Source organism: Onychostruthus taczanowskii, unplaced genomic scaffold (genome assembly GCF_017590055.1).
Source record: "Onychostruthus taczanowskii isolate IOZ18803 unplaced genomic scaffold, ASM1759005v1 scaffold3, whole genome shotgun sequence".
NCBI lineage: Eukaryota > Metazoa > Chordata > Aves > Passeriformes > Passeridae > Onychostruthus > Onychostruthus taczanowskii.
In genome coordinates this window covers 23,748,716-23,767,495 of record NW_024500349.1, presented here as the reverse complement: position 1 = coordinate 23,767,495, position 18,780 = coordinate 23,748,716, and the positions used below count along the sequence as shown (strand labels likewise).

General features: G+C 51.8%; 2 protein-coding genes across 4 annotated transcripts in view; both read left to right on the top strand.

Moving 5' to 3' along the window:
- GJC2 (gap junction protein gamma 2) overlaps window positions 1-9,170 on the top strand; it is a 34,866-nt gene extending 25,696 nt beyond the window's left edge. For both annotated transcript variants that reach the window (XM_041408829.1, XM_041408830.1), the window contains exon 2: window positions 3,305-9,170. In XM_041408829.1, the coding sequence (XP_041264763.1) occupies window positions 3,325-4,572 (1,248 nt within the window). In that variant the 5' untranslated portion in view covers window positions 3,305-3,324 and the 3' untranslated portion in view covers window positions 4,573-9,170. The remainder of the gene's footprint in view (window positions 1-3,304) is intronic.
- A 4,858-nt stretch (window positions 9,171-14,028) lies between these two features.
- IBA57 (iron-sulfur cluster assembly factor IBA57) lies at window positions 14,029-18,300 on the top strand. Of its 2 annotated transcripts, none has more exons than XM_041408686.1 (3): window positions 14,029-14,386; window positions 15,251-15,582; window positions 17,076-18,300. In XM_041408686.1, exons 1-3 carry the CDS (start codon window positions 14,136-14,138, stop codon window positions 17,534-17,536), a joined length of 1,044 nt encoding a protein of 347 aa, XP_041264620.1. In that variant the 5' UTR covers window positions 14,029-14,135; the 3' UTR covers window positions 17,537-18,300. The 2 variants fall into 2 exon arrangements, with proteins under 2 accessions (XP_041264620.1, XP_041264621.1); XM_041408687.1 differs by having other exon boundaries at window positions 14,033-14,386; window positions 17,145-18,300.
- Window positions 18,301-18,780: the final 480 nt, after the last annotated feature.

Sequence of the window (18,780 nt, the reverse complement as noted above, 5' to 3'; positions counted from 1 at the left end):
CTCTGCAGGTGATGATGGAGGATTGAATGAATGGGTTTCAAAACCAGAGACATGGGGAGTCCTTTCCTGGGGAGATAATTCAGATACATGAATCTACACCTCATCTAATCTCTCTGCCTGCTGCACATCCACCCAGATGTTTGTTTTTGTTTTGGGTTTTTTTTTTTGGTTTTTTTTTTTTGTGGTTTGTTTTGGTTTTGGGTTTTGGGTTTGTTTCTGTTTGTTTTGTTTTGTTTTATTTTGTTTTTTAACCCAGACTGCATAACTTTCACCTTGCACAGAGGAATTGGGTCTGCAGCAGGTGGAAGGATGCAAAAATCTGTGTTCTGTGCTTTGGTGGTTGTGGTTGTGAGGAGAGGAGACCCAGCCTTTTCCTAGTGCCAGTCTAGCACTGTGAATGAGTCTTTCCTTGGAAGCTTGTTTAACTTATAATTGATTCCAAAACGTCGTGGTGCACTAAACCCCCGCCCAAGCAATTAAAAGCACTGAAATCCCACAGTTTGCTCTTTGTAGCCAGTGAGTCCTAAACCCCTCTGGAAGTTTGTAGGGAGGGGTTTTTCCCTCATTTCCTTGGGCTCTCAGACACAGTGCCAGGAGGGCAGGGGGGCACACAGGGGTGCAAGAGCAGGGTGTGACCCCACAGAGAGGGGTCCCGGGGTGCAGGAACAGCTCGGGGCTGGCTCCTGCAGATGTTCCTGCAGATCCAGATGTGCACAGAGCAGCAGGGGCAGCGGCAGGACGCACAGCTCAGGGTGGAGCTGGTAGCCAGGGATGGTCTTCTCAAAGAAACAACCCCTCACTTCCTTTATTTTACAATTTCTGTCCTTTTCCTTGGCTCGGGAGATTTGGGAACACTTAATTGGGTTCTCCTTTCTAAAATGTATCTCCTAGAGGAGACAGGGGGTGCTTTGCTAACAGCCCTGACAAATAGCAGTTCCAAACTTTGAATATTGACTGCAAAAGCTGTCACAACCTTTGTCAGCCCCTCCCTGCCCCAGCGAATTGCTCCTGGGAGGTGCTTTGGAGCTTTGGGAATTGTGTCCATGAGTTACACCTGGAAAATGGTGCATTACCCTTGGTGTTGGGTTTAGGGCAGCACTGAAATTCAGATGAACTGCTCTACAGGACATTCAAAGTGCATTTTTAAGAGCAATTTGGGGCTTGCAGCTAATTTGGGGTGCAGATGGGAGCTGGGGGGGGGGGTTGGACACCTGCATGGGGCCAGCCAAGGTGGGGCTGCATGCAGCCCTGCCTCATCCAGAGCCGGATGCTCCACAGACAGATGCACAGTGCCCCACACCCAGCAGGGTCTTCCCTTCCCAGCCCCCCGTCAGCTGGAGCTTGGCTGAGTGCCTGCATTAATCCTGCAAATCATTTAACACCCCAATTCGCCCTTATCTGAATGTCAACAGGACAGAGGAAGGGTTAAATACCCCTTAGGGTGTACCCACCGTAAGGAAGCAAAAAAAGGCTCTCAAAGAGGGAACCTCCCCATCTCACCCCTGAATAAACCAAATTTCCTCAATAAATAAAGAATATCTCAGTGGGCGTCACTTTCCATGTCCTGCAGTGATTGAATTATCCCACCTGCATGGTTGTACTGACCAAGGCATCACTTTTAGAGCATTCTGGGGATTCTGGTCCCAGCAGCTTTGAGGGTTGATGGCAGAGAGGAGAATTTCCCCACCTCTCCTTCTGGTTGATGACCCAGCTGTGCCTCAGTTTCCCCAGCCCCAGGACAAGAATAGCACCATCTGCAGAGCTCTCCCACAGGCTGGGCCCGGCGTGTGAAGACTTGGGGGTTTGTGTTCGCAGGGGATTTGTTTGATCTGGAAATAGCAGGGTTAGAAAATTCCATCTGCCTGCTCTTGAGAGCCCTGGGCGGGGGCAGCGCCACGGCGAGCGCCGAGCAAAGCAGCCCTGCTTGGCTCCTGTCCTGGGAAGCAGTGGGAGCAAAACTGCATTCCAGAAGGGCTGGATGTGGAGAGCAGAGTGGGGCACGTTTCCCTTCCTGCTGCTGGCTGGGGCCGTGCTCCCACCACGGAAACCCTACAGCAGAATTTTGTGTCTCCAGTGGTGCAAAGTCAGGCTGGTGTCTCATGGCATCACCAAGCCACGTTGGATGGGGCTTGAGCAACTTCTCTAGTGGAAGGTGTCCCTGCCCATGGAGCAAGGTGATCTTTAAGGTCTCTTCCAACCCCCTAAAATTATAGGATTTAGAGATTTTATGGTTGTTTTCCCCACTCAGCCATGCTCACCCAGCATGGAGAGTTATGGTTGATGCCCATTCTTCTTGCAAAGAAGAGAGCTCTTCTCCTCTTCTCTTCTCTTCTCTTCTCTTCTCTTCTCTTCTCTTCTCTTCTCTTCTCTTCTCTTCTCTTCTCTTCTCTTCTCTTCTCTTCTCCTCTCCTCTCCTCTCCTCTCCTCTCCTCTCTTTCCTTTTTTGGGTGCAGGTGCTTTCCCAGCTGCTGTCATCTCTCAGTATCTGTGCCAGCCAAGCAGTGAAATTGCCTCCTGTCTTTAGTGCTGCCTGAGGTCACCCAAGGAACTCGGGCTGAGGCCCTGCTGCAAGTTAAGCTAAACACAAAATGCTTGTCACAAGCTCTTCCTCCCCAGCTGTCCAGGTCTCCTAACAAATCCATGGTTTTCTCTTGAAAGCTTCTCAAGGTTTATTTTTGAAACAGTCTGTATTTGATTAAAGTTTTGTTTTGTTTTGCTTTGTTTCAAGAGGAACTTAAAAGGGCCATCAGCCTGTAAACATAAATATTCCCATTCTTTCACTGATTCTTTGCATTTTTCTGGGTTTACTAATGAAACATGTTTCAGCAGGGCAAGTCTGTGTTGTGGGAGCATCCTCTACTGCTCTAGCCCCAACCACACTTTAGGGGGAGAAATTTTCCCTAATATCCAATCTAAACCTCCCCTGGTGCTAATTGAGATCATTCCCTCTCCTCCTGTCCCTGTTCTCTGGAGCAAAGCCCGACCCTCCCGGCTGTCCCCTCCTGGCAGGAGCTGTGCAGAGCCACAAGGTCGCCCCTGAGCTTCCTTTTCTCCAGGCTGAGCCCCTTCCCAGCTCTCTCAGCTGCTCCTGGTGCTCCAGACCCTTCCCAGCTCCAGTCCCATCTCTGGACACACTCCAGCCCCTCAGTGTCTTTCTTTGTCATGAGGAGCCCAAAACTGACCCCAGGATTCGAGGTGTGGCCTCACCAGTGCCCAGCACAAGGGTCAGTCACTGCTCTGGCTGTCCAGCTGGCACAAGATGTGACCTCACATCCCTGTTTTTTATCTCCCCCTCTCCCTGCAGGTCATAACTGAGCAGCCCTTATGACCAACATGAGCTGGAGCTTCCTCACCCGCCTGCTAGAAGAGATTCACAATCACTCCACCTTCGTGGGGAAGGTCTGGCTCACCGTGCTCATCGTCTTCCGCATCGTGCTGACGGCGGTGGGGGGCGAGTCCATCTACTCCGATGAGCAGAGCAAGTTCACCTGCAACACCAAGCAGCCGGGCTGCGACAACGTCTGCTACGACGCCTTCGCGCCGCTGTCGCACGTCAGGTTCTGGGTCTTCCAGATCATCGTGATCTCCACGCCCTCCGTCATGTACCTGGGCTACGCCATCCACAGGATCGCCCGCTCGGCCGAGGAGGAGAAGAAGTTCAAGGGGTTCAAGAAGAAGAAGCAGTTTGCCCTCAACTGGCAGGCCGTGCGCAACATGGAGGACGCCATGGAGGCCGACGAGGAGGAGCCCATGATCTCCGACGACGCGGCCGAGCACGAGAAGGCCAAGGCCAAGCCCAAGTGCAAGGAGCAGCAGAAGCACGACGGGAGGAGGCGCATCCAGCAGGAGGGACTGATGAAAATCTACGTCTTCCAGCTCCTCACCCGGGCTTCCTTCGAGGTTTGCTTTTTGATAGGGCAGTATTTGCTCTACGGTTTTGAGGTGGAAGCTTATTACGTCTGCAACAGGGTCCCTTGTCCCCACACCGTGGACTGCTTTGTGTCCCGGCCCACGGAGAAGACCATCTTCCTGCTGGTGATGTACGTGGTGAGCTGCCTGTGCCTGCTGCTGAACATGTGCGAGATGTTCCACCTGGGGTTCGGGACCATCCGCGACGCCATCCGCAGCCGGAAAATCAACAGCTTCCGGCAGCCCCCCTACAACTACGCCTACCCCAAGAACATCTCCTGCCCTCCCGAGTACAACCTGGTCGTCAAATCCGAGAAGTCCACCAAGATCCCCAACAGCCTGATGGCCCACGAGCAGAACTTGGCCAACGTGGCTCAGGAGCAGCAGTGCACCAGCCCCGACGAGAACCTGCCGGCGGATCTGTCCACGCTGCACAAGCACCTGCGGGTGGCCCAGGAGCAGCTGGACATCGCCTTCCAGAGCTACAGCAGCACCCAGGCCAACACGCAGCCCTCTCGGACCAGCAGCCCCGCCTCGGGGGGCACCGTGGTGGAGCAGAACAGGGCCAACACCGCCCAGGAGAAACAAGGTGCTAAACCCAAGGCCTCGCTGGAGAAAGGCAGCTCCAGCAGTAAAGATGGGAAGACGTCCGTGTGGATATAACTCGGTCAGGAAGGAGAGAGGGCGGCGTGAGCGGGGTTTTTATTTTGGTTCGTTTCTGGTTTTCGGTGTTATCTCGCGTTTGTTTGGCAGGGCGCGGTTTTTGTGTGGAAGTCAAGAGAGTAAAAGGAGTTTCGGACCAATTCAGTGCTGTCTTCCAGTTAACAAAAGACATTTCTTCCCTGTTTCCAACGTGTTCTCCAGCTGGGAACCTCCAGTGAGTAACAGCAAACCCACCCCACCTCCCAGCCCCTGGCTCAGCACCAGAGGCCCCAGCAGAGACTGGACAATGTGCTGTGGTGGGAAGAGGAGCTGCTGGTGGCTCAGGAGGATAGTCAGGCTGGCAGGGATCAGCCACCCTCCTGCACGGCAAGGCTCGAGTGCTGCAGGCCAGGCAGTGTTTAATTACTAAACACCCTTAATCAAATTAATTCCTGATCCTTTGGTAAAAAAGCCACTGACATGTTGCAGGGACCTTCGTGGCAGGCTCACAGGTGATGGCCTGCCTGGGCTGGCTGATGCCTGGGAAGGCCTCGTTGGATGCTGTGAGCCAGAGCTGGCACCCAAGTCAGGTCTGGGGTGACTGCCTCACACAGGGAGACCTAAAACCATCACAGGGCTGAAGGTTTCATCTTCTCTTCCTCTGCTCCAAACCCTCCGGGCAACAGCGAGCAGTGACATTGCATCCTACTGGTGCCTGTGTAGCCTTGCTACAGATGTGATGGGAATTGTTGCAGTTAACAGGGTTTTTACAAACTGCTGCTTCACATCATCAGAAAGTGCCTTTATGCAACCAGGAAAACAGAAGTGTAAAGGGTTTAGGCTCCTTTACTTGCTGAATTTTAGATGATCAGCGTCGGCAAATTTGTTTTTCTGATTAATTGAGGAAAAGCGCTGTTGGCAAATTTGTTTTTCTGATTAATCAAGCCCTTATAAATAGTGGCAGGAGGAAGATCTATGCATAGTGTGTCTCTGGGGGGTGTGTGTGTGTCCATGTGTAGATACAGACACTATGAACACGTGTGTGTGAGCGTAGACATAGAGAGCTAGGTGTAAATGTAATATCAACCCTCTGCTCCTCCTACAGCCTTCCACCTCCCCTGAGAAAACCCAGCTGCTCCAGGGCTGGGGCTGATCTCATTCTGGGGCTTTTAGCCTCCAGCTCCACCTGGGGAATTGGGAGGGTTCCCACACTTGCTGGGGGGGCTCTGCAGAAGGTCTGGCTTCAGTGGGGACAGGGCCAGGATGATAGAAGGAAGTGTTTCCTGAGTTTATGTGGATTTTTTTCAGCTGGGCTTGACTTTAGGGTGGTTTTCATGCACTTACAGTATTTTGGGTGCGTGTTAAAATCAAGCTGCAGAGCTCCAAGGCTCCTGCTGTTCTTTGTCAGAGGGGGGGTTTCATCTCCCCCACAGAGAACCCAGACAGGCAGAGACTTCAAGATCAAACCTATTGCAAAAGAAGTGAATTCTCCCTGAGCACTGCACTGTCCCCGTGCCAAGCTGTTCCCTCGGGCTATGCCAGGATTTCTTATCCATGGGATATTCCTGACTTTTCTCTGGACATCACTCCCATGTCCTTGAGGTCAGTCCCTAACGGCCCTGAGGATGCCTGTTCCTCAAGTGTCCAGCCCTTTGGTCATTCTTGGGAACAGGCAGGGAATTTGGATGTGCCCTTCATTTTCTGGGAACTTCAGCTGAGCTGTGTGATGCACAAAAAAAAAGGTGGAATTAAAAAGAAAGCAGAGAAACATCCTACAAGGTATCCAGCAGCAAATATTCAGCTTTGTGGCTTTGTGTATCTGTCTGGGGAACCTTCCAGGCCTGCTCCTGGTCCTGCTGAAGGCATTGGTAAAATGCCTGGAATGCTGTTTGCTCTTGCAGCTTGAGATCTTGCCCTCACAAAGGGGTAACTGGATCCAGGAGGAGCATCAGCACAGCAGCAGCTAGTAGTGCCATCCATCCATCCCCTTCTGCTGGGAATTCTGCAGGAAAGGCTCAGAAGGGTCACACCACGGTGGTGTGGAGACAAACATATCCAGCTGCTCTGTTTGTCCTTGTCCTGTGTGTGGGAATGTGCTCTCTGCTGGCTGGGGATGTGCTGGGCACAGCAGGAAAGGCTGGGTGCTCACAGGGCTGCTGAAACCTGGAAAAAATGCCTGCAGGGCCACAGCCCAGGCTGCTGGGGAGGAGAGAGGTGATCCTGGGTGGAAATTTGTTCCCTGGTCGCTGCAGCTGTGCAGGGCACCAGCTTGTCCTCTACATCAGTGGGGCTTCTCCTTCATTCCCAGCCCTGTGTCCCATGGGAAGCTGTGTGTATTTAAAGCTGTGATCCCAAGGGAGGGATGGAAACGCTGAGGATAACCATGGCTGGGTTCTTCTGATTCCTTTTCCATGAGCAACAGTCCCACAGCCCCAGATAAACTTGTGCTTCCCACACGATGCTGGAAGGCACCGCCCCGTGCAGGATTTGGGATTTTGGGTTTCTCCTGCCCCTCTCTGCCTCAGCACCATTCATGGCCTGAGCACTTGCTGGTGACTCAGATCTGCCCCTCAGCTCCTGCTGACCTGCAGATCCCCCCCTGAGTCACCACACCAGGGATAGGAATGTGACTCCCTCGCTCTTGCTCCAGGAAAAGATCTTGGCCAACGCCTTGCCGTGGGGAAAGCCAGGGGCAGATTTTAAGTTAAAACCCCCCAAAACTGCTCACAGAGATCTGATGAACCCATTAAACCCAGTCAGTACAGCAGTGCTGCACCTGCAATACCCCAACAGGAGGAGCTTCCAGCTTCAGAGCAGCAGGGTGGGAAAAGACCATGGATCTTCTTGCCAGCTTGCCACCATCAAATGACTCCTGAAGGTTGACATGAACCCCCTCTCTGCAGCCCCTTGGAGACATGGAGAAGTCTCATGCCTTTAACCTCTGCATATTTTGGCTGTTTGGAGACTGTTTTCACCCTCCAATGTGCTTTAAGCTGAACACCTCCAGTCTCACCATCCTTTCCGCAAGGGCTGATTTTGTAGCATGGTTTTCTCTGGTATCTTTGGACCAACACCAGCCACTTGATCTCTTCCCAGCAGTGTGGCAGTGCTGCTCCTCGTGCCACCTTCCCTCCCTTCTCCTCTTCCTGCACTCTGCTCCTCCCCAAAACCCCACTGCTCCCTTTCCAGATGTGTGGTTGTACAGTCAGAATCTCCCTGCCCTCCTTCAAACCCCCTTCTTATTGTCACACAGTGAGCCAGGGGGGCTCTGAGTGACCCCTGGGTCCTGCAGAGAGGGTTTGGAGCCTCTCCCCAGCTGGTGTCACCCTCACATCTCACATGCACAGGCTGTTTTCTGCAGGGAGAGTCAATAACTGCAATATTGATGGGTACCAGAGCCAGGGCAGACTCTTAGGGGATCAATAACCCCTCGCTGGGCAGGGACACGCGCTGACCACTCCCAGCCCTGCTCATCCCTCAGGCCTGGAGTATTTCCCTGCATAACATCCCTTCCCAATGGGAGCTGATCCTGCTTTCCCATGTTTTCCAAGAGTTTTGCCAGGGAATCAAGCACAGGGGTGTGTTCCCAGCTGGGTGCCTGGGTGGGATGCAGAGTTGCCTGTGAGTTCCCAGCCAGCCTGGAGGACACTGCTGATCCTCTGAGCCTGGGGAGGAGGGATCCCAGCTCTCCCAGATCCCATCTGGGCCACACACAGGAGCCAGCATGGATCAGACAGCCCTAGGAAGAGAAAGATTATTACTATTATTATTACTATTATTTCTATATATACTGATCTGCTCGTTTTCCCCCTTCCTCCTCCACTCTGTGACCTAGAAACCCTTTAGGATGTTGGGTTTCTCCACTGAGTCACTGCCACAGAGGTGACCAAATGCAATGGTGACTCTGCAGGAATGAGTCCTTTCCGGGCAGGAGCAGCAATCCCTTCTTTCATCCTGTCAGTGGGGGCAGGAAAAGGATAGAGCAGCAAAATATTCACAGCCACAAGCAAAATCCCCACCACAACAGTTCCTAACTCAACTAGCACCTCGAGGAAATTTGTTTAGAGGGTGGAGCATCAGCCACAGAAGAAATGCCAATGGTATAATTAATGCTTTGCTTTTATTTTTGCCTTTTCTCCAGGTAGCAGTTTTGTCCACACGCAAGGCAGGTTTAGCTTCGTGGCTGAGCTAATCACAAATGTTGACTCTCTTGCTAAACTTGCTCAGATAAAGTGCCCACACTTCTATTTCTCTCCTTACCATTCAGGGCCAGGAATGTCCCACAAAAGCCAGATTACCTTCTTGCTTGCATTGCATTCCACTGGGAAATACTTGAACTAAACTCAAGGCCATAACCAGTTTGTGCTGTTACAAAGTGTCTGGGATTGGTGGGGTTTTTTTTCTTTTTTTTTTTTTTTTTTTTTAATGTACTAACTGTATTTGTACTAGAAATTTTTGGAGTATGAGGTCGAATCTGTAAGTATTTTTCAGTGTAAATGTTACATCTGGGCTGTAGTTAGAATATGAAACACTGGTCAAAAGGGACATCAGTCCAACTCAACTGTGGCTATTCCACATCCATTACTAATAACATGGAATAAAACTTACATTTTGTTACAGTACGTGAAGCGTGTGGTGCTTGCTTGAGCAGGGCTCTGAGTGATGAGAAGAAATCCTTCTCCATCTATAATTTGCCTGCTTTAGCCATGTAGAGCTCTGTTTTCCCTGCTATGGCTACAAATCATCCCAGAATAGTTTTGCCTTAAGAAGCGTTTGACCTTGGCGTTGTTTGGGACTCGTTGTCTCCCTGATGAATCACTGCAGATCCCTCAGGCACTGCTGAGGGAAGCCTGGGCTTTCAAAGGCAAGAAAACTTGGGAGAAACTGATGATTCAGGCTGAGCAGATGATGGGAGAGCACTTTGTGAGAGAGCCTGGCTTCCCAAGCACCTCGGTGTTGCTGCTCCCGTTAAACCACAGGCACGGGTCACACACAGCCCCTCCCAAATGTCCTCAGGGAAAAAATTCTGGGTGGTGTTTGTGAGGGTCCCAGGATGAGGGAAGAGATGAATCTGACTCCATGTTCTCAGAAGGCTAATTTGTTATTTTATAATACTATATTATATTAATACTATACTGAAGAATACAGAAAGGACACTTACTGAATGTTAAAATGATAATAATGAGAACTCATGACTATTTCTGAGTCTCAGCACAGCTTGGCCCTGATTGGCCAAAGAGTCAAAACAACTCACAGCAGAATGCAATGAAACAATCACCTGTGGGTAAAACAATCTCCAAACACATTCCACATGAGCACAACACAGGAGAAGCAAATGAGATAAGAATTGTTTTCCTTTTTCTCTGGGGCTTCTCAGCTTCCCAGGAGAAGAATCCTGGATGAAGGGATTTTTTTAGAGAATGTGAATGATGCACACAACCCCTCCCATTCCTTGGGAAATCCAGAGTGAAATTGCCAGTGGCTCTCCAGTTCTCTCTGGGATCACAGCACCCATGGCTGCTCCTCCTGCAGCAGAATTCCAGAATTCCAGCCACAGCATCCCCCTGGCTCCCAATCCCTCCTCCCAGGGTGCTGGAATGCAAACCCCTCAGGGGCACAGGCCCAGAGGGAAATTTAGGCACAGGGATTGACCTGAAACCATGGAGAAACTGAGATATATGGAGCTACAAAGTGAAATAGAAATACAGATTTAGAATGTAGATTTTAGCTTTTGGTAGAAACTTAGACTAAGTGCCTTGCTCTAAAAAGCTGGAGCAGAGAGCAGAGGCCTTTTTGCTCATAGTAACAGTTCTACCATGGGACTGTGGTATTTCTGTAAGGTTACCCTGCCCCAGACAAAATGTAAGCTTGGCTCTTACCTACTCAAAATCCCACTCAATTATTAATATTTCACTACTGCTACCATACCAAAAATAACAATAAATCCCCTTAGAAGTCTCACCTTCAAAAGACTTAATATAAAATAAAGACTTTAGTAGAGCACAACAATGACTTACTCCTTTTTACTGTCACCTGGAGTGAAACACCCATCACAAAGCCACACCAGGGAAATGCAGCAGCAGCTGTCCCTTCCCCTCAGTCCCAGCAGCAGGAATCACTGAGCCCTCAAGGCTGGAAAAGTCCTCTAAGTTTGAATCCAACCATGAGCCCAGCACCACAACCACCAAACCCTGTCCCCAGGTGCCACATCCACACATTTTTTTAGGTTTTTAAATATTTCCCACCACTTCCCTGGGTAGCTTGTTCCAAAGCCTGGGCACATTTTCCATGAAGAAGTTTTCCCTAATATCCAATCTAAACCTCTTCCAGTGCAACTTGAGGCTGTTTCCTCTGTCACTTGTCCCTTGGGAGGAAAGAGTGGTGCCCACCCTCCTTTCAGAGCAGCCTTTTTGATGCACAAACTCACTCCCTCCAAGCTCAGCTTCCACTTTGCTCTGTTCCTGCCTGTTGTACTTGCAATTCCCTCCTATCATCACTGATTTTGCATTGCCCGGGCTGCCACAATCCCTGTTTTCCTCTCCAAGGCTGTGGGATATTGTCCCAGGAGTGCTGCTATGGTTTGCCACAGCCCTGTGTCCCAGCTGCCCGTGGCTGACCTCCCAGAATATTTAATGCACAGGGTTTGGGAGGGATCATTGCAGCTCACGTGGGTTTGTGAATGAGGATTTGTGCTTAAAACCCCGAGAAAAAGCTGGAGAAAATGAGTTTATTATGGCAGAAATGAGTTTATTATCACCCTGCAGGGCTGGCTGCAGAGGTTATCCCTGGTGAGGATGAGTTATTGATAATTAAATGCCAAGGATGAGCCCTCACAAGTGGGAGCCTCGAGCTGCCCAGGGTTTCAGGAGAGCAGAGAGTGGAAATCTGATGGAGCAGGAGGCTGCTGGCAGCTTGAGCAAGCACCCAGGGGCTGCTGAGGGACAGGAGGGGAACCTCTGTCCTTTGTGGGGGGATCCTGAGCCACCCTGACACACCTCACTGGCTGAGAGGTGGGAATTTGTGTCCTGTCACCCTGTGCCACCAGCTCTCCTTCCACAAACACCCCTAGAAATGACAAACCTGGTGGGGGTGATCCATCAGGGACAGCACCAGAATCCCAGGATGGTTTGGGTTGGAAAAGACCTTAAAGATCACCTTGTTCCAACCCTCTGCCACCAGAGGTTTCCCACTAGTTATGGAATTCTAGTGGATTCCCACTAGAATTCCACACTTTCCAGTAGAACTTAAAGTCATGGAAGCCCTGGGAATTGTGTTGTCCCTCCCACCAGGCTCCAGGCCCCCCATTTTCAGTGAAGACAGGCACACACTCACTGAGGGATGGCACAAACCTTCCCAGGGCTCCAGGGGTTGCAGTGACACCATGGATTGTCCCAAACAATCCCCTGGGCTGATTTAATGCACCAAACTGGCAGAGTTGTAGTTTCTGACACTGAAATATTTCAAAATTACTTGATTAGCCAATAAATTCTGGACTCAAACATGCATTTTTGCACGTAATAACTGAATAACTCCGTGAGAAAAGAAAAGCAAACCCAGAGGGGAGGGAATAGAAGCAGTAGGAAGTGGTGAAACAAATAAAGACTCGAACTGGCTGCCTGATTGTTTTCCATTTTCACTTTTATTCCCCTTGCTGCCCTTTCAAATACCTCTGTGGGGTTTGATACAGCACACCTGTGGCCACTGACCATCCCCACAGCTTGGTGGGTGAAGCAGGGATGTGGAACAGGTAAAAAAAACCCACAAAGCTGGATCCAGATGTGGGTCCATGATGCTTCTTGGACTCTGGAGTTCCAGCCCAGCTGTGCTTCCAGATTTGGGACTTTCCTTTCTCTCCTTCAGAAAGCAAACCCAGCTCCTGCTCTGGGCACGTTCCCACTTCCAGGGAGAGAAAAGAACCAGCCTGGGCACCAGCTCTCTGCTGCTCCAGCTGCCCCAGAGCCAGGCAGGTGTCCCCAGCCCCTTTGTGACACACAGCTGGTGCCAGGGGCAGGCACAGAACATGTGCCAAGGTCACCTCTGCCACATCTTTATTTCTCCAGCTGCAGGGCCAGCTGGAATTCCAGCGGAGAATGGATTCCAGGGCGAACACCCCACACGTCTCAGCGCTACCCGGACACCCTGGGGATGTGTGATAAGCTTATCACTGATGGGCACGAAATGGATTCCAGGGTGAACACCCCACACATCTCAGCGCTGCCTGGACACCCTGGGGATGTGTGATAAGCTTATCACTGATGGGCACAAGGGGAGAGCCCAGCCCTGCATCCACCCAGAGCGTTTCCAGCTCCTGGAAAATGAACCTCCCTTCACTCAGGGTTGGTTTGTGCTGCTGTGCCTGTCCTGGAGGTTTTAGGGGGGTCACTGGGGGGCAGATTCCCCATCCTGCCCCTTCTCTCTCCCTCCCCCTGCCCGGAGAGTTGCGGGTGGCAGCGGGAAGGGGCAGGATGGGCTCAAACCGAGCGGCAGCCACTGGGAAAGGGGGATCGGGAATGGCAGCGGTGACTCAAGGCTGTCCCTGGGACTGTGGGGTGAATTCCAGCGGAACCAGAGCCGGGGCTAGCCGGGCACTGCAGGAACCACTGCCCAGAGCGCCACTGAGCATTCCAGGGGGAGCGAAACAGCGCCGAACTGGGGGGTTTAACACAGGGAGGGATTCCCCATCCCGGGAAATGGTCAGGATCAGTTTACACTGAGCAACCTGATGGATTGGACATGCCCCTGCTCCTTGCAGGGTGCTGGACTTAATGACCTTTCAAGCCACGCCATTATTCCATGGTTTTATTCCCATGCACTGCTTAGCAGAAATTCCTGCTAAACTGCCAAATTTTGTAATTGCCAAACATTATACGCTGCCAAACATTATAATTTACTCCGTTATAATAAACGTTTAATTTACCCCAATCCGGTACCGCTGGCAGTTTCTCCAAGGGTGTTAAAAGAGGATGGAGGGCAGCTGGAAACAAACCAGAACCTTTGGAGTCTCTTTTCCACCCTGACAGCCAAAATGTCCCTGGAGGGGGAGAATGGCGCTGTGCCCTCTCTGTTTGCAGCAGCCCGTGGGTTTCAGGGCCAGGAACGGAGGTGCTTAGGGAATGACCGGCCGTGCCATGCTCGCAGGACTCACAGGTCCTTTCCAGCTTGGCTGAATCTCCAATTCAACGGGAGCAGCCGGGACACGGAGAGCCGGGCTGGGCAGCCCCCGAACCGCGGGACGTGGGAGCGCTCTGGGCTGTTCCCTGCTCGCTCCATGGCCGGGGATCCCGGGGAAGGCCGGGGGGTGGTTCCCAAATTCCTCCTTCGGGATCGCGGGGAGCGCCGCTCGCCACCGGGGGCGTGGCCAAGACGAAGGGGCGTGGCTATGCGGAGATGGGCGTGGTCAGCGACCATCTTGCTACAGTGGAGGGGCGTGGTCTAGAGGGGTAGAGGGCGTGGCTACCGAAAGGGGGCGGTCCCGCGGCGTTCCGCCCCGCCAGCAGGTGTCGCCTTCCCAGCGGACACACACAAGATGGCGGCGACGGAGGCAGCGGGCGGCGGCTGTGAGGGGATTCTGTGACGGCGCCGCCATGTTGGTGAGGGCATTAACGGCGCCCGGGCTGCGCCGGTGGTGCCAGGGCCAGCGGGGCGCGGCCGCCGCCTGTTTCCCGCTGGGGCGGGCGCTGCTGGGCGTGAGGGGCGCCGAGGCCGCCGTGTTCCTGCAGGGGCTGCTCACCAATGACGTCACGCAGCTGGTAGCGGAGGGCGACGCCCCCACCGCGCTCTACGCGCACGCGCTGAACGTGCAGGGCCGCTGCCTGTATGACGTCATCCTGTACAGGTGAGACCAAGCGGCGCGGACGCGGTGGGGGGAGAGGAGGGAGAGACCATTGACGGGGTGGCAGGGGGTTCTGTGCTGCGTGACGTTTTCGGCTTAAAAGCCAAAAAGTCAAAATTAATGTGCAAAAAAGCGCTTCTTCCGTGGGTGAGCCATCGCTAAGTGCAGCCCCTGGGGATCACCGCGGCAGAGAAGTGTGATGGGTGCGATATCCCCATCTGGGGCCGGGCTGGGAGCGCTGAGGGTGCTCACCTGGAGAGGAGAGAGCTCAGAGCCCTGCCAGCGGCACGGACGGGATTTTGGGAAGAAATTCTTCCCTGTGAGGGTGGTGAGGCCCTGGCACAGGTTCCCAGAGAAGCTGTGGCTGCCCGTGGATCCCTGGCAGTGCCCAAGGCCAGGCTGGATGGGGCTTGGAGCAGCCTGGGGCAGTGGAAGGTGTCCCTGCCATGGCACGGGATGGGCTTTAAGGTCACTCCCAACCCAAATCCATCCTGGGATTGTGTGACAGTGGAAGGCACAGCTGAACAAAGCCAGCTGAAACTCCCTTCACTGTGGGTCAGGATAGAGAATTCCACGTGGGCAGGTGAGTTTCTGCCCCTGGGAGAAGTGAGGACAGTGTTTGCTAGGGAGGCTGGAACAGCTCAGGTATTTATTTCACTGCGGGATGTGGGTGCTGCTCCCTCTGTGCCATCCAGAAACTTGGAACAGAAATCTCTGGGTTTCTCTGCAAATCCAAAAATCCCTGTGTGGAATTCTGGATTTGCACCACGACCCAAATAAAAATCCAAATAAAATCCCACAGCTTTGGCTATCGCTGCTGTGGGTGTTTGTTTTCCTGACCTTGGGGGTGTGATATTTCGTTTTTAGGCTCCACGGGAGCACAGCAGAGGAGCCTCACATCCTGCTGGAGTGTGACAGCAGCGTGCTGGACTCCATCCAGCAACACCTGAAAGTCTACAAGATCCGCAGGAAAGTCACCATCGCCCCCTGCCCTGACCTCTCCCTGTGGGCTGTCCTCCCTGGGGACACCGGTTCCCTCCCAAAATGTGCAGACCAGGCTCTGCTCCTAACCCCTGACCCCAGGGCAGAAGTCATGGGCTGGAGACTGATTGCAAAGAAAGGAGCAAATGTGTCAGAGATTATCCCTGGGAGCCAAGTTGGAGACATTCAGGATTACCACAGGCACAGGTATAAACAAGGTAAAGCCAAGCCCTGTTTTGCACTATGGCTTTTGGGAGTCCACATGCTGATTTAAGGCAGTAATAAGTTATAAACCCTTCATTCTCATGTTTTAATACATTTAATTTGTTCATTAATAGATGTATTAATTGCTGTTTTGTGTATTGAAGTGAGCTGGTGGTTATAATTCTGTCTGGTGGAAATGTCTGGGTATAATTTTCTCTTACTCAGATTATGGGGATTGGTCAGGAATGCTAGAAGAAAGCCAGGATTATTCATTTTCTTAGAGAGAAGCTTCTGTGGTTGGAGTAATTTTGATTATTTTGAGATGACACACAGCTCAGGCATTTGCTTGATGCTGAGGAAGGAAAAGGAAACACCCAGACTTGGCTTCCTAAAAACTTTGTGGCTGGATTTGCTGAGTTAACTCTGAGGCCAAGGAGAGTGGACAGGGATCTCAGTCCTGGGAGCCCCAGTGCCTTTGATTTTAGTGTGTCCATGCTGGTAAAGGATTAAATTAATTGGGAAAGATGGGAAGGAGGGAAAGATGATGGTTCTGTGCTGAAACTGGGATCCCTCTGGGTTGGAAAATCAAACTGAGAACGAGCCAGACAACTCAGAGCACAAATCTAACGAGCAGCAGTGTTTACCTTGATGCCTCAGGTTTAGCTTTTCTATTTTCACATTCTGTGCTGCTTTAGTGTGTGGGGCTGAGCTTCACATCAGGGCATGGTGAGCTCTCTGCACAGAGCAGGGAGACAAAACAATTCCTGCTCCAGCTGGGCACCAAGGACAAATGATCCAAATCTCAGCCCAAGAGCACAAACCCCGTGGGCTGGAGAGAGAAAAACAAGCAGGATGGGAGTGCAGGGGCTGAGCTGGAATTGGACACTGAACTGCAATGTGCACATGGAGCAGAGCTGATCCCAGGGAGAGACCCCGTGAGCGCTCGTGCATTTTGGGACCATTTGGGTTCATCTTGGGTGCAGCCCTGGCTGGGCTCTTGTGCTGCCCAAGGTGGATCCATGGAGGAGATCCTTTGAATCAATCCCTGCTTTATTCTCTAGCTCTGTTTAATCTCTGTTCTAGGTCAGCCTTCACAAGGCATCACAACCAGTAATTTGGGTTGGAAAATCAAACTGAGAATGAGCCAAATAATTCAGATTACACAAATCTAATGAGGAGCAGCGTTTACCTTGATGCCTCAGCTTTTAGCTTTTATATCTTCAGATTCTGTGCTGCTTTATATTAGAGGATGGTGAGCTCTCTTCACAGGGTAGGGAGAAAAAATTCCTTCTCCAGCTGGGCACCCAGGACAAATGATCCAAATCTCAGCCCAAGAGCACAAACCACGTGGGCTGGAAAGAGAAAAACAAGCATTTTGGGACCATTTGGGTTCATCTTGGGTGCAGCCCTGGCTGGGCTCTTGTGCTGCCCAAGGTGGCTCCATGGAGGAGATCCTTTGAATCAATCCCTGCTTTATTCTTTCTATTCTTTATTATTTCCATTCTAGCTCAGCCTAGCCTCCACTCTAGGCCAGATCACACAAGGCACCACCCTGCTGCCTTTGTTCTCTCCCTAGGAATCCCCGAAGGGGTGAAAGATCTCCCCCCTGGAGTGGCCCTCCCCCTGGAATCCAACCTGGCCTTCATGAACGGCATCAGCTTCACCAAGGGCTGCTACATCGGGCAGGAGCTGACGGCCAGGACGCACCACGTGGGCGTGATCCGCAAGCGCCTGCTGCCCGTCAGCTTCCCGGGGCCCCTTCCCCGTGCCGGCATTCCTGAGGGTGCCGAGATCCTCACCCAGGCAGGGAAACGTGCTGGGAAGTTCCGTGCTGGAGGAGGGGAGCTGGGCATAGCCCTGCTGAGGCTGGCTCACCTCCACGAGCCGCTCTGCGTGCCCCTGGCAGGGGACAGGGTGGAGCTCAGAGCCACCACACCCGAGTGGTGGCCCAAAGGTGCTGCTAAGTAGGTGAGGGAGCAGCTTAGGGAGAGGTTGGGTTGGGGATTTGGGAATGCTGCTCTTCAGGGGAGGGGTCTTGCAGGATTCCTCAAATTGGGATAAACAGCGGGAACCCAAAGCTGTGGCAGATCACTGGGGTGGATCTGCCGTGGGGAGAAAAATCCAGGGAATTGCAGCTTTTCCTGAGGGTAAGCCCTACTTTTTTAGGGGTGCCTAAAAAAGTTGTTGGGTTGGACCCTATTTAGGGGGTGCCCTGTGTTGTTGGGTTGGACTTTGGATGGATCTCCAGGTCGACACTCACTCCCTCAGACTGTGCTCTCCCAAGCAATGGGATCAGGAGTTTCCCTGTTCCATGCACTGATTTTTTCAGTTCAGAATAACCATTCTGAGGTATTATAATTCTGTTAGTTTATTTTTTTTTTAATGGAGGTCATGCTGCTCTTATTAAGATGTATTCTCAGGCTGAAGTTTTTTGCTGCACATTGCTCCTTGCATTGAGCTTCTTCAACTTGCTGATGGGGCTGGTGTTTCTTCCCACCACTGGAATTGTGTTCAAAAAGATGAACATCTTGTGCTTCACCTGTCAGACCTTGATTTTAACTCATCCCAGCTGGGAAAAAAAGGTCTCAAACCTCCTGTCCTGTCTCCTGCTTGGTGCCAGTGGAGGGAGCAGGCCAGTTCCTCTGACTCCTTTCACTCAAACCATTTTTTGGGAGAAGAAAAGGATATTTTTAGTGCCACCTATGCTGGCCTTGCTGAGGAAAGATTTTCACCATGTTCTGGCTCTTTCTGTGCCCCTCACACTGGTATTTTTAGTGCCACATGTGCTGGCTTAGCCTGGCCTTGCTGAGGAAAGATTTTCACCATGTTCTGGCTCTTTCTGTGCCCCTCACACTGTCCCTGCTGCCACCTGCAAGCTGGGGTTTTCTCCATCCACCACCCCCTGGGTTTTCAGAGCAGCCCAATGCCTTGGCATTTCTTTGCTTCATTTTTTCTGGCTGCCAACACACCTCTGCTTTTCCCATTTTTCTTCTTGCTGCAACATATTCCTCTCTTATTCCAAAGCCAACCAACTCTGTGCCTCCTGACCCTGTCAGCCTGCAGTGATTTATAGGAACCCTTTTTTATTTTTGTATTGTAATTAATCCATGAGACAATGAGAGAGATGCCCAGGTGAGATCCTATTTTGTCCAAAACAAAAAAAGAAAAAAAGCCTTTGCATGAATATTTTTGACAAAACCCGTCCAAAATCA